The sequence below is a fragment of the Planococcus citri genome, chromosome 2, assembly GCF_950023065.1.
Source record: "Planococcus citri chromosome 2, ihPlaCitr1.1, whole genome shotgun sequence".
NCBI classification, from domain to species: domain Eukaryota; kingdom Metazoa; phylum Arthropoda; class Insecta; order Hemiptera; family Pseudococcidae; genus Planococcus; species Planococcus citri.
The window spans coordinates 58,451,197-58,465,932 of NC_088678.1; the positions used below are offsets into that span (position 1 = coordinate 58,451,197).

Sequence of the window (14,736 nt, forward strand, 5' to 3'; positions counted from 1 at the left end):
GTACTGTGCTTTCTTATATATTTTTTTTCTTTTTTATCTATTTTTTTTTCTTTTCTTTTGTGATTGAAATGTGTAGTAAGGATGATGAAGATATGATGGGAACATCATATAATATATAACTCGTTGTTTTTACTATAAATTTATGAATGTTATTATGTATGAATATTTCTAAATGTTCATATTTACAATATATTATGTTTCTATGTTATTCACATATAGGACGACCTCAATCAAACGCGATTATTTTTCATTGTTTTACTCATTTTATTTTACAGATTTTACCTATTTAATGAATTCAAATTCGCCATTAAGTGTAAAATTGTTTATTACCGATTTATAATATTGTAACTAACGAACTGATGACTACTTATAACTTATTGTTTCAATAAAGTAAATTATTTTTTCATTTAACAAAAAATTATTACTTCGTGTTGTTTTTTTTTCATATTCGAGAGTTATTAGATAAAAGTAGGCATTGATGACGATTTAAAAAAAAAACAGTGATTACAATACTGTGACTTATGTTGGGACATTTTGGATTGCGAATTTCAATTCCAGCATCCCCAAGGGGTTTACTTAGGCTTCATCAACAAAAGATATATTCAATACCAACTTACAAATTTCAAAGAATAAATAAAAACTAGACAGCTAAGCAAAGCTTAGCTGCAAAGTGTGCGTAGCTAGCTGCCCTTTCTACAGCTATAACCGCTATTACTCCTACATATCTAAGTAGTGCATGCCTCTAATTTTTCAGAATTCTCATTATCTTCATATATATTACATACAATAATTCATATCATTTTCAAGTTCACATTATCTACAACTTATAGAACTTTTAATCAATTTTTGGAATTCTCAGTGTCTCTAAATGACAAATTTTCATATTTTGTTTAGAATTTCCATTGTCTTCAAATTTATAAAATTTCAAACCAATTTTCAGAATTTGCCTTTGATTCTAAAATTATTAAATCATATAAAATATGTTAAGAATTCGCATTGCCCTCTAAATTGCACAAAAAAATATGGGTAATTTTTACAAAAAATTTTGACTACTTATTTAGCACAATAACCGGATCCCATTCAAAAATACATAATATAAGTATGATAAAATTTGTTTTGAAAATCAGTAATTTCTAACTGTTCAGTTACAATAATAATTTTTACTGTAATCTTATAGTAAAAATCATCATTTTAATAAATTTTGCTATAACATTAGTAAAAATGATTTTGTTTTAATAATTTTTACTAAAGCATGATAATAAAAATTACATAAACCAAATTGTGTAAAAATTATTCATTTTAAAGTAATTTTTATATCATAAAAAGTAAAAATTACTCATCTTAAGGTAATTTTTACTGTACTTATGGTGCTATAGGTTTAGTAAAAAGTATTTGAATAAATGAAATGAAAATTCATTTAGCAAAATGATATCATCATATTTCATAACTTTGTTTTTATAAATTAAAATAAGGGGGCTACAGGGTTCAAAATTCGTTTTTTTTTGCACCAGCATCATGTACTCACTCCACAGCATTTACCTATCCAATATTTCCAACGAAAAATCCGTCACCTATACCCACCTACCTGATGGGGATTCGAACCTGGGACCCTACAATTCCTATTCCTACCTACATGCCCTAACCATTCGACTACGAGTTCACATGGAGGGTTTGGGCATTAAAAGAATATATTTGTTGGGTAAACGCCCCACCAAACCACTCCCACTTGGAATATACAGCTAACAGATGAGGGGTGTAACAGGGTACAATGAGACAGCTGATTTGAAAAGCGGAGATGGAATAGACTGGGGGTATAGCAGGGTACAATGAGCGGCAGGTGTTTTGCAAGTCCCCTTTCTCCTTTTTTAGGAATTTATGCATTAAAATAATGAACTAAAATTGCAATTACTCAGCAATTACCCATCCGAATTGAATGAAAAATAATCTATTCCCTCCGCCTTAATGATTCTCAAATGGTGTCCAATAGGTACAAAAAACAGTTGGATAGTTTAAGAGAACATTCATGTATAATGAAATTTCATTTCTCAAAGCGAAACCAATAGTGTGCTACGCACACTAATTATTCAATATTTCTTTTGAAAATGCTACGATGAAATTATTTTTCAACCCAAACGATTTGAATCAGTTTCCAATCGGTTTGGTGGGTCAAAAATGGGGTATATCCCAAATTTCAGATTTCTAGGTCAATTTAGTACAATTTTGATTTTATTCTTATTTTCGGCCTGATTTTGATTTTCAAAAATCTCTCCCCCACCCTCCCCCCAAGGAAAAATTGCACTTTGGAACTTGAAATTTTAACTGGCGATGTTCATTACTCGTATTTTGCATGCTTTTTCGGTCTGGCATTTTGTTCAGTTCAAAAATTGTCATGCGAGTTGGATACTTCCCTCATATGACGAAAAATTTATCCTCAAAGATAGCGGTTCATTTTCTCTCTAAATAAATTAGATACTATACAATTTTCATCAGTGAAAACTTTCTTCCATCTGAAATAAAACAAATGGTTCCAATTTCAATCGATTTATTGAAAATTCAAAAAAAAAAACAACAACAAACAACGAAACGAGTAACAAAAATAGGAAGTTTTGAAATTTACATAATTATTTACAAATACACTATGAAAATAAAACAAGGGTAGGCAAATCAAAAATAATTTGATCAGAACAGAAAAAAACCTTCATTTTCGTACATTTCAGATGTTTGATACTTCAATTTTAAATAGCAATTCCTCTAAAACCAAAAAATAACACGAGCGTTCTACCAAAGAAATTTCCAAACCTAAATTATCACAGCTTGAAAACGATCATTTACCTAAAAACTGCATATCTTGAATCACTTTTAATTTATCAAATCCATAAATTACGTCTACTATTTCATCAATATGATTCATATCAATTCCGACCATTTTATCGTATATTTTAGACAAACTCTCATCAAATGCTCCTTCTAAATAGTGTCTATCTTCCAATTCACTGACAATTTTCAAAAGATTATGCAACCCAGTCAAAATACTTCCTCGAATCAAATCTTTCTTCAGATGATAAGATCCGCATTTCTTCACATTATTACTTAAGCAACACATCAACGAAACCAGTAATTGATTTTCAGACAGAATAAGATTTTTAGACTTGAGCTCTGGTAAATCATTGATAATTTCAACTGCAAATCTGATATTAACGTCGGGTTTCACCAGATTCTGTTCATTTCCAAGGATGAGAATTCGATTTTGCAGATTATTGACGAGATCTTTAAATATATTAACCTGTTTTAAGTCGAATTGGTCATTTTGAAGAACATTCAAATCAGATATCGTTCTGTATATTCTTGAAATATCCTGGAGGGTGTGATTATTATACGAAGCATCCAGACTAGAAATACTGACAAGGAAATTCTTCAGCCGGTTCTGTTCATCCGGCGTCCATTTGTCTTTACTCAGAATTTTCAGTTCTGAAAAAGCATAGAATATTTCAGCGACGCTTCGAGATTCAAACTCGCCGCATATTTCGGTCCCTTTTTTGGCAAGTTTGATAATGAAATGTTTGAAGTTTTTCGACTGATTATCGTTCCATTTCTGGTCATCAAAAATATTCAATTTACATAACGAGCTCAAACTGCTGGAAACGTGTTGAGGAATAAATTCATCAACAATAGCACTTCCACGAGTGATTGAATTTACGATAAAATCTGCAGCTGCTGGAATGTTATCAATATTCAACTTGGATAGAGCATTCAAGCTATTAGCGACCTCTTGTGAATCGAATTCACCAGAATTTGAATTCCCTTGTTTGACCAGTGCTGCAATAAATTCTGTAGCTCCTTCTAATTCATTGACCTTCCACTTAGAAAGAGCATTTAAGCTATTACTAACATTCTGGCAATCGAATCTGGTGATCATTGAATTCCCACGTTCAATTAAACGAACGATGAATTCTTCACTTCCTTGAAGTTCGTTGATTTTCCACTTGGACAACGCATTCAAGATATTTGCAATCTCTTGAGCATTGAATTTGTCAATTGAAAAATTCCCCTGCTTCAGTAGCTCGATGATAAACTCTTTGGCACCTTCAAATTCGTAGATATTTAATTTACTGAGAGCGTTCAAGCTGCTGGCAATGCCTTGCGAGTTGAATGTATTCATCAACGAACGACCGCGTTTTATTAATCGAGTAATAAATTCCCTGGTTTCTTTTAATTCATCGATATCCCATTTTGAAAGAGCATTTAAGCAATTACTAACGTTTTGGGAATCGAATCTCGTGATCGTTGAATTCCCACGTTTAATTAAACGAACGATGAATTCTCTACTTCCTTTCAGCTCGTTGATTTCCCACTTGGACAACGCATTCAAGATATTTGCAGTCTCTTGAGCATTGAATTTGTCAATTGAAGAATTTCCTCGCTTCAGTAGCTCGATGATAAATTCTTCGGCTCCTTCAAATTCGTCGATATTTAATTTACTGAGAGCGTTGAAGCTGTTGGCAATACATTGCGAATTGAATCTATTGATTAACAAAAATCCACGTTTTATTAATCGAGTAATAAATTCCCTGGTTCCTTCAAATTCGTCGGTATTCCATTTCGATAGAGCATTTAAGGAGCTAGAAATACTCAGCGAGTCGAATGTATCAGCAGTTAGAATTCCACATCTGACCAATTGAACGATGAAATGTTTACTACCGTCCAACTCGTGAATATTCCATTTGGACAATGCGTTTAAACTATTGGAGATCTCTTGAGAATTAAAACCACCGGCTGTCGAACTTCCTCGTTTTATTAAAGAAACGATGAACTCTTTGGAACCTTGTAATTCATCAATATTCCATTTGCAAAACGCATTTAAACAATTACTGATACCTTGGCAAGTAAATGTATCAATGATAGAGTTTCCATTTTTGATTAACGAAACAATAAAACCTCTAGCTTCTTGAATCTCGTCGACGTTCCACTTGGACAAAGCGTTCAAACTGTGCGCAATCTCCATTGAATTGAATTTATTCGCTAACGAAGTTCCTTGTTTCATTAAGTAAATTATGAACTCCTTGGATCCTCGCAATTCTTCGGCATCCCATTTAGACATTGCGTTCAAGGTTCTGGCAATACTCAAAGGAGTAAATCTATCACCAGTTGAACTTCTTCGTCCAAACAGCAGTATGATGAATTCTCTGGCACCTTCGAAATCGTCTATATTCCACCCAGATAAAGCACTCAGGCTCTTTGAAACAGCTAAAGAATTGAACTGATTAATAATTTTGATGCCTTCTTGTACCAAGCGACTGATGAATTCCTTGGATCCTTTTAATTCGTTAATGTTCCATTTCGATAGAGCGCTAAGACAATCAGTGATACGTTGAGAATCAAGTTGATCAGCTGTTTCATTCTCCAGTATCCACGTTCCTCGACATATCAAACCGCTAATCAGAGATCCAAATAAATCAACCTTGGATATTTCCTGGTTACTAATTTGAACAGAACCTTTCCATACATTGCTATTCAGCACATTCCATTTGGATAACGCTTTCAAACTGATAGCAACGTGCCAGAAGCTAAATTTAGAAGAAGCTCGACTATTTGGATCTAATAACCGGTCTCCTTTGTCAGCCAATTTAACGATTAACTGCTTGAAATTTTCTCGATATTCGATATTCCATTCAGAACTAAAAATACTGTATTTTAATAAACTATTAAACGTGCCGGAAATTCCACTAGCTTCAATTCGGCCCAAAGAATCGAAACGTAAGAGCCATTCTCGCACCAAATCGCCAACTTCCTCGGTCGAGTTTTTTTCTGTAAATTTTAACTGCTTGGAGAAATCAGCGTGTGTTCTGAAGTCGGCGATTTTCGTATGCACATAACGTAATTCCTTGGAAAAATTAGCGCAATTTGATAAGGTAAGAAACGCCTGTTTTACATTGGAATTACGACTATAACGAACTCGTTTTGGAAAATCAACACTATCTTGTACGTCAGACAGTGCTGTTATCATTGTTTCTTGCACGTAATACGATGATTTTTTTGAGAAGTAATTACGACCTCGAAGATAAGGAAACAACTTCATTGTGCTACCTTCACGGAAGTAATATAACTGCTTCGACAGATGTGTGTGGCCTTTACAGATGGAAAACATTTTCACAGCTTGTTGAACTTGGTAACACCTCTCGACCAACGAAATCTCAGCAAGCGTTCAAATTCTTCATCCACAGTAATGAAAACTTATCAACTTAGGTCGATTATGACAAGATCAACAGCATCGCTTCGCTTTCTCCTTGTTATGAACAATACACTGTAAGAGATTCCTGTAAAATTGGGTATTCAAAATAATGAAATGCGTTAACACAGAATAATTAATTTTCATACAATATGCATGGTATTGGTAAAAATGATTTTCAATGTACAATTCCACTCACCAATTTGAGTTTTCTTCGAGTTAAGAGGCAAATGTGGAATTATATATCTTGCTTTCTTGATGTATAAAACACACTGAAGGTTTCAAAGTACAGCACCATTTGCTACACACGTCTATAAAAATTTCTGAAACAGTAAAACACAAAGCAATAAAATCAAATTCAACTACATACGTATAAGAATAGTCGGATGATTTAAATCACCCCGAAGCATGAATACCGAAGTTCACAAGCATAGCTTGTTTATTATTACGGATATTTGAAAGCATTTTCACAAATACAAAGTAATGATGTAATAATATGAACAATATACCTAGAAAATTATCTAAGTATTCAATAATACCTGCTAGTGAACAAGATTTTTTTATTGTAACTTCGGTCTTCGATTATTTATCGTAGGATAGTAAAAACTGAATTACACAAGATGCTGCTGAATTTAGTTTTAGGTAACTACTGAAGCAAAGCTGGAAAAAAAATATACGTAGTTAATGATTGCATTTGAACATCTGTGATGACATTTTCATGATGAATACCTACTCACAAATTGGAACATAATGAACGACGACAACTTCTAGATAGATAAAGTAGCTCGTGACTCGTGATCTAAGGAAGAAACTATCGAAAATACAATCACCGTTAGTATCAATCTTAGAGCTCACGAGTAGTCTGCGATCGAATTCAGCTGCAATAGAAACAGATTTCAGCAATCACTCAATCATATAGTCATTCAAGTAATGGATACATGTATGTTAATAACTGTGCATTTTACTCGAACAACACTTACTCGTCAGTTATTACTTTCGAACATTTTATCTGATGTATCTGATGCATCTGATGATATTCTTCATGAAGCAAGGTCGGTTCATTATCATTACCGGCATAGGTAAAGTGAGCTAATTAATATTGCTGCTAAGCTTGAATGCGATGATTTGGCTGAGTGGAAACTAGAAAGCTGCAGAGCTCCACTATTATTAATCAAACTGATTTGAAAAGCAAAAGTTTAAAGGTTTAAAGCTTATCAAATAATTAACAACTTTGATATTATAAGTCCTCAGAAAACGTTCGAAATTTCAACAGCACAATATGTGACAAGATGTGGATGAAGGTGGGATGAAGATGTCTTCACGCACCTGATTGGTTAGTGATAATGAAAAAATGACAATGACCAATCAGATGAAAGATTCGAAGACGAAAAATTTCATTTTAATTAAATTGATCATCTTCATTCTTCATCTTCAATCTTCATCTGTTCATCTCAATCTCAAATCTTCGTCTTCATAACCTCGAAGACGAGTCACTCAAACGAGATTGAAATGGAATATCATTCTAAATCGATAAAGATCAGTATAAACAGGTACCACTGAAATAATAGTAAAAAATTACCAAAAACTAGGACAAATTTAGTAAAATTGAGTGAAATTTGGGCAAAAATTAGTTGAAATTTAAAACTTCTTATATGAAATGATTATAAAGTACCTAATAATGCAAGAACTATTTCGAATTTCGATCAAAAAATTAACAAATCATCATTCCTGATCACGTCGTTCTGGCGAATTTCCGAAAAAATGTCTCAATCAAACATACGTCTTACTTCACAAAACCGTCTTAAGAGTCGCGAATTTCTATCAAATTAACGTTGTTTTCAACTTTTTTATGTGATGGGTGGATCAGATCGAAAAAATAAACCAGTACCCAACGCAACGTTTCAAAATTAGTATAATATCAAATATGACACTCAAATAGGTATTAAATTTTTTTGCATTTCGATCAAGAGTGAGGGCCGTAGTATCCGTTGAGCGTGTCGAGATTTCATTTTAAATATGACTCATTGTCAGTTTAATGAGTAAAAAAAGGGAGGCAGATAAAACGAGGCGAGTACTCCCTGCAATTGGTTTTAAACTTTGAACGGTCAAGATCAGTTTTGAGCAGTTTCACTAGAATGACGAAGGAATCCTCTAAAAGAAAAAAAAATTGGCGAAATCAAAGAATCTTGGTTCAAGACTCAAGCTTACACACGGTATAGGTCGAAATCAGTCGAAATTACACAAATACGGCGGACTAGTTATGCAAATTTATTAACATGCAGGGAAATCATGCGTCGGGTCGGCGCGAAATTACGGCAAACTGGGTATGCAAATTAATTAACGTGTTGGCAAACCATACCAATAGGAGGTACATGTTGCTCTTCAAATCAAGGAATTCACCAAGTCACTATCCATATCACTCCTCACGTAGGTATAGGTAAGCATTCATTTCAATTTTTGATATCATAGGTAAGGAAAGAAAGTTGATTAGAATGAAATGTAGGTACCTATCTAACAATAATTTTTACACAAAATTTATTTCAAAATAGAAACGACTGAAATCAAACTATTTTCTAGTACATATAATGGTCCCAATACAATTTACGTTCAAATACAATGCCACATCACTTAAACTTTTCAACGAGTTGAATAAATTGCCGAACTATCGCTGTAAATACACACTCGTCGAATATCCCAAATCTCTCGATACTACTTAATTAGATTTGACCCATCTTCACTCCACCGAGGAATAGCCATTTCAGTAGGTAATGTTGATTACCTAATCTATAAAACGCCTCTTCTGAAATTTTGGTCACCTTTAAATAAATTTATTAACGTTCATGATCATCAAAATAATACAAACTGAAATGAAACGTTTTGTCATTCGTAGATCATTCAATTAATTCTTTTCGAGTAAATCTACAAGGGAAAAAATAAATTTAGCTGTAAACCTTATGAAAAAATTTTTCGGGAATAGTTAAGGTTAAAAGTTTTTTTTTCACGTTGATGATTGATTCGTAAAGGTTACGGTTACAAATTTTCTGATACATTTTTTTGATTATTGAATTTCAAAATGGTTAAACGATGTTTACCTTTTTCCGGTTATTCCCAAAACACGGTTAAGGTTACATTACCGGTTAACAGCCCTGCTATTTTCTATCTTATTTTACAAATAGAATAGAACCTTCATTAATTAATTTTGAAGTTGAATTGAACGGATGACTTCGAATAATATAGGCTATCGTCGAGCCTCTCTTTCCCAAAATATTATAACGTCAACTTTGATATTTAATTAACGCTTTCCATTTGCATGATTCCGTTCTCTAAAAGCGAGCACGCATCTATTTTCACAGCATATTGGCGGTGTGGAAAAACATTTTTCAAACCTCAACCGGCGAAAGTTTATTCAATAACCAAAGTAAACTGTACGAAATACGATAACCGGCATTCTATTAATTAAAAATATGGTTTTTCGTGGGCAAATCTTGCCTAAAAAAAAAAAAAAATGAAAAATAAACGCTGCTCTCGCCGATAATTTTTTTCTAAACGAGAGCGACGTACTGGAAGGATATTTCGACGAAAATAAATCACAAACGGGATGAATACAAAACCGCGTGAGAAAAGGAAAAGTGTGAGGGTCAAACGGGAAAGTCAGTAAGAGAGTCAGAAATGCGAAGTTTTGTTACACAGCTTGTTGGTGAGTATCATGTTTCACTTCGCTAAGTTCAGACTTTCACAATGGGCTGTTTAATTTCGCAAAATCAACAGTTCGGTGAGTTTTAAAAATTTTACACTTTTTTTTTCTTTTTTTAAATCGCTGCTAAAATGAACGCGATTACGTATTTTTCCGCGTTCTTTTTAAATAGTGCGTTTTTTACTTGTTTTTTATTCGCGCGTTTTATTATTTCGAGTCACATGTTGGATGTCATTATTCGTGAAGTATACATTATTTACATTACGTACAAAAATGTTAACCACGTGATTTTTTGATGAAAAAAATTTATCCAGCGTCGAATTTAATCGAGATATTTATTCGTTCGCCGAATGAAGAAAGATTTACTCGTATTTTTTATATGGTAATTTTTATGTTTTATATTTTTCTACTTTTAAATTTGAATATTTTTGCATGAAAAATTGATACGCGGATTCGATTAGATTTTTTCAAATCCATATGCTTGAAAAAAAGCTTTAGCCTACCAGTTGATTTAAAATTATTATAATAATTTTTTTTTTAATATTTAATTTTAAAATTTTACGTTTAAAGTTGAACTATAGGCGAAGTTTAAATTTCAACACCGAAAAAGACACCTGTTATGTTGAAATGATTTATTTTTTATTTTTTATTTTTATACTTAAAAAAGCACTTTGGACAATACTTTAAAAACATTTTCCTCGATGTTAAGGAACAATGAAAAACGAAAAATTAGGAATTTTACAAGAAATTTACCACCTTTGTATAAAGTTCTTCCTCCGGAGTGATTATTTAATATATTTACTCGCACGGAAAAGGCGCAACAATTTATCGCTACAATCAAATTTTAACCTGAGTGCTTTCGTTTTCAATTATTACGTTCATCGTCGTAACTTTCATTTTCTAATTTATTTCCAACTTAGAAAATACTTAATGAGAGAAGATTTCGCCATCAAAGAAGAAATATTCGCGAAGTAGGTAATTACTAAAAAATGATTTAATATTTCATCGCCCACGAAAAATGAAATTAAAGATAATCGAAAACGTAGGTAGGTAGGTTGGTAATCAATTTCCAACATTTTATTCGTGTTTATAAAAATTCGGCATTGTTTTTGAACCCGTATTAATACTCGGTTAATATTTACTTTTGATACAAGAGGCGAAAATAGGTTATAAAAATACATCTTGCGATGAAATTTTTGTTTAAGTATAGGTACATACTATAAAAGGCAACTCTCTGCTACGTTAATGGTTTTAGGTAACTATATGGTAAAATTTACCTTATTCGTTACCTATTCACTTTTGTTATAACGTTTCGCGTGATGGATAAAACAATTCGTTATGTAAATTTGTCAGCCTTTCAGGACAAATAAAAACATAAAACATGTCACTTTTTTCTACCAACAAAATAACCAACCATAAACGTTCTATAAATTTACGTAATCCAAAAAATTTTACTGTAGATCTAGATTTTTCCATATTTCCATAAGTACCTACCTATGATGGGTATAAGTGTCATTGTACCTCTACCTACACTGTACTCGCAAGTCTTTTATAAAGTTTATTCCAACTTTCGATAAACACGAGTAATTAAGTATTCGCAGATGTGAAAGAAAAGACCCGTATAAAAATAAACCAAAAAAATTCCAAGTCAAGAGTTGAAATTCAATTACGAAATTCATTAAATTCACGTTTTAAAAAAAAAAAACTTAACCTTCCAACACGTTGTTGTACTCGTGTTTCCCAGTCCCACTTCATTAAAATTTAAAAAGTATCTCCAAAGTTGAAAGATTCTAAAAGTAGTTGATTTTTTTTATTGAAAATTCTAAAAAAAGAAATAAAATCGCAATATTTTTGAATAATTTCGTATTCTCGACAATTCTTTTCGTTTTTTCAATCGATCTACATGGGAATTTTTCTAAGACTTCTTTCAGAGGTGTTTTTTTTTCGAGTTGAAACGTCACGTGTTCTTACTCAGGCCATAGGCATTCGTTCGATTGGCTAAGTTATTAGAATGTTTGCAAAATGTTTATTTAGGTACTTAAAGAATAACAAAAGACGGATTTCTTCGCTAGAAGCGTCAAACGCTCAATGCATCGTGCGTCAAAAGTAATCATACAAAGGGTTTTTAAATTTGAAAAAAAAACTATACCTACATTATTCGATGGTTTTTCAACTTCACATGTGTTAGTGTTAGATTAGTTTTGCGAGTCTAAATTTTTCGAATAAGTTATGAAATGTCAAAAAAGCTACCTACATTTTTTTTCGTGTACTGTCAATCACCCCAACTTCGGACACTTAATTTTTTTCAAATTTACCGACGGTGAAAGATAATCTGACATAAAAGTATAAAGTAAAAGTAAACACGTTTTCTGATAGCTTGGATTATGGGCTTTCTCTGTGATGCAAAAAGTTTTCATTTTATGTCACCGTTTACAATGATTTTTCTAAACGCTACGAATTCAAGTCCGATTAAAAATTCATCTACGGATCGTGGCCAAACAGTTTGAAAACAAAGAAAATAAATTTTATCAGAAAGTGATTCTCAATCACTCAATGTAGGAAAAATTATTCCGTACATTTTTGCTAACTTAGTTTATAGGTAGTTAGGTACCTATTCAAATTCATAAACCGTAAAAACGAAAACTTCCTCCTCATTTCAGAATATTATGGGCTTTAGCTACAGGGTGCCCAGAAATATCGTGAATCCCTAAAAAAGTTTTCTGCTAAATGTTTCGGTTGGTCACAGTGAATGATAATAATGATACATATTTAGCGCATGATTGGTTGTGAGACTGAAATGATAACATTCCACCAATCATAATGCATCTATTTCGCATTGCCAACATATATTTTTAATAAAAAACTTTCTTAGGGGTTCACGATATTTCTGGACACCCTGTACCTACTACATAATGTACATTGAATGATTTACTGATAGATACTTACTTACTTACCATGTCTTCTACTCATCCGTAAATCTTGATTTTGACCAGGAAACATTTTGTAGAATAAATTCTACATTTTAATTAATACTTACATTTTATTCGATTGATAACTTGATAAGAAACGAAACAGGGATGGCAAAACCAAAGGAATAAGACGTAAAGGTTTATTATGTATTAGGTATACCTATTTCAACATTTCTTAAACATCTTTTCGTGCATTTTTCGATTCAATTTCACTAAGTTTTCAATACTTTTTGTTGATTTTAATGCATTTCTTCAGTGTTCTTGCAACATTTTAACATGTTTTCAACACTTTTTCGAGCATTTGTGGCGAATTTTATTGAAATTTCACTTCTTTTTCTTAGTGAAATAATTTTAATGCTTTTTTTAAAAAATGTTTTCACACATTAATTCAGTTTTACAGCATTTTTGCATCTTTCAACAAGTTTATAAATAATTTTTTTCATAACTGAATTTTCACCTTTTTTTGTAATCCTCCAAGATGTCAACGGTTTTTTGAATGTTTTTACTTGATTTTAATACGTTTATAACGTTTTCTCGGGCATTTTTGGCAAATTAAAAAAAAAATTTCATTATCATCAAGTGATGATGTTTCGTGCAATTCTTGCTAAATTTTTCTGTAATTTTACTGAAATTTTATCACTTTTTGGTAATGTTTGATGATTTTAATGTTCTGTCGAGAGTTTTTTTCACCTCATTTCAATAGGTGGTCAACACTTTTTCTTGAATTTTTTGCAAAAATCAAACTTTTATAACTTTGGTATTTTTGATGTTTTCGCATTTTTGGCAAATTTTACCAGCACTTTGTTACTTTCTGATAGTTTTTACGGTTTTCTGAGTGTTCATTACACCATTCTAACACGTTTTTTAGCCTTTTTTTCATGCATTTTTATCGAAGGAGGAGTATCGATAAGGCCATTTTTTGGCACCAGACTGTTATCGACTGAACCACTCTTAAAATGTTGTAATAAATGCCCCAAATACAAATCCGCAGTTAATTAACCCAAAATGATCATTTTTTGGGCTCCAGTGGTCCCCAAAGTGACGAATTGAAAAAGAATTTTTGGAACTACTGAGTATTACTTTCAAAAACTTTTTTAGCCTAAAATATCTGCTTGAACCTGGTAAACATTATACGAGGCAATTTTTCTATTTTCGATCTTCGGGGGTAGAAATTATGGGGGTTTAATTTTTGGAAAATTTTAGAACCACCATTTTGAACCTACCCCTTTGAACCCCGCTAAAAATCTTTTTACAGTTTATTAGTGTTCAAAAGACCTCCATCCTACCAAATTTTGAGCTCAATAAAATTTTGCGCTGGTGCTGGTACTAAAAAATCCGATTTTCCAATTTTTCGTAATTTGGATATTTTGGGAACCCCTGGAAAACTGGAAACCTGCGATTTGCGCCAAACGTAACATTTTGGAACATATATTCAATTACCAAGGTGAAAAAGTTCAATTAAGCTTCCTGTATATTCGTAATTTTGAACCCTTTGTTTAGCCCCCTACTTTGGGCACCCCTAAAAAAGGCGTTTATGCATATTTTTTCAAATAAATTGAAGAATTTCCATTTGAAACACACTAGCAAGTGCTCGATCATTTTTCATTCAATTTTTCCTGTAACTTTCATAATTGAGGTTTTTTGGGTGAAATTATGAGATTTTACTTCATTGAAATCGTGAAAACGTGACTTCAACGTTTTTTTGGAAGAGTAAATATCTCAGAATTCGGCACAAAAGGGCTCAAATATGAAAGTTACAGAAAAAATCAATTGGAAAATTATCAGACACTTGCTAGTGTTTCAAATGTAAATTCTTCAATTTATTTGAAAAAAACATGCATAAACGC

General features: G+C 32.1%; 2 protein-coding genes across 4 annotated transcripts in view; one reads left to right on the forward strand and one right to left on the reverse strand.

Moving 5' to 3' along the window:
- Window positions 1–2,525: 2,525 nt before the first annotated feature.
- Window positions 2,526–7,509, reverse strand: LOC135836721 (uncharacterized). 2 transcript variants are annotated; one of them, XM_065351719.1, is made up of 5 exons: window positions 7,207–7,509; window positions 6,964–7,104; window positions 6,766–6,886; window positions 6,426–6,549; window positions 2,526–6,314 (listed from the first exon to the last, which is right to left on the reverse strand). In XM_065351719.1, exon 5 carries the CDS (start codon window positions 6,143–6,145, stop codon window positions 2,825–2,827), a length of 3,321 nt encoding a protein of 1,106 aa, XP_065207791.1. In that variant the 5' UTR covers window positions 6,146–6,314; window positions 6,426–6,549; window positions 6,766–6,886; window positions 6,964–7,104; window positions 7,207–7,509; the 3' UTR covers window positions 2,526–2,824. The 2 variants fall into 2 exon arrangements, with proteins under 2 accessions (XP_065207791.1, XP_065207792.1); XM_065351720.1 differs by having other exon boundaries at window positions 6,960–7,104.
- Window positions 7,510–9,896: 2,387 nt separating this feature from the next.
- Window positions 9,897–14,736, forward strand: part of LOC135836723 (G-protein coupled receptor dmsr-1-like) — a 62,636-nt gene continuing 57,796 nt past the window's right edge. Inside the window, exon 1 of one of the 2 annotated variants that reach the window (XM_065351721.1) lies at window positions 9,897–10,302. The gene's annotated coding sequence lies outside the window, so the exon portion shown is untranslated. The remainder of the gene's footprint in view (window positions 10,303–14,736) is intronic. The other variant, XM_065351722.1, reaches the window with a different exon arrangement.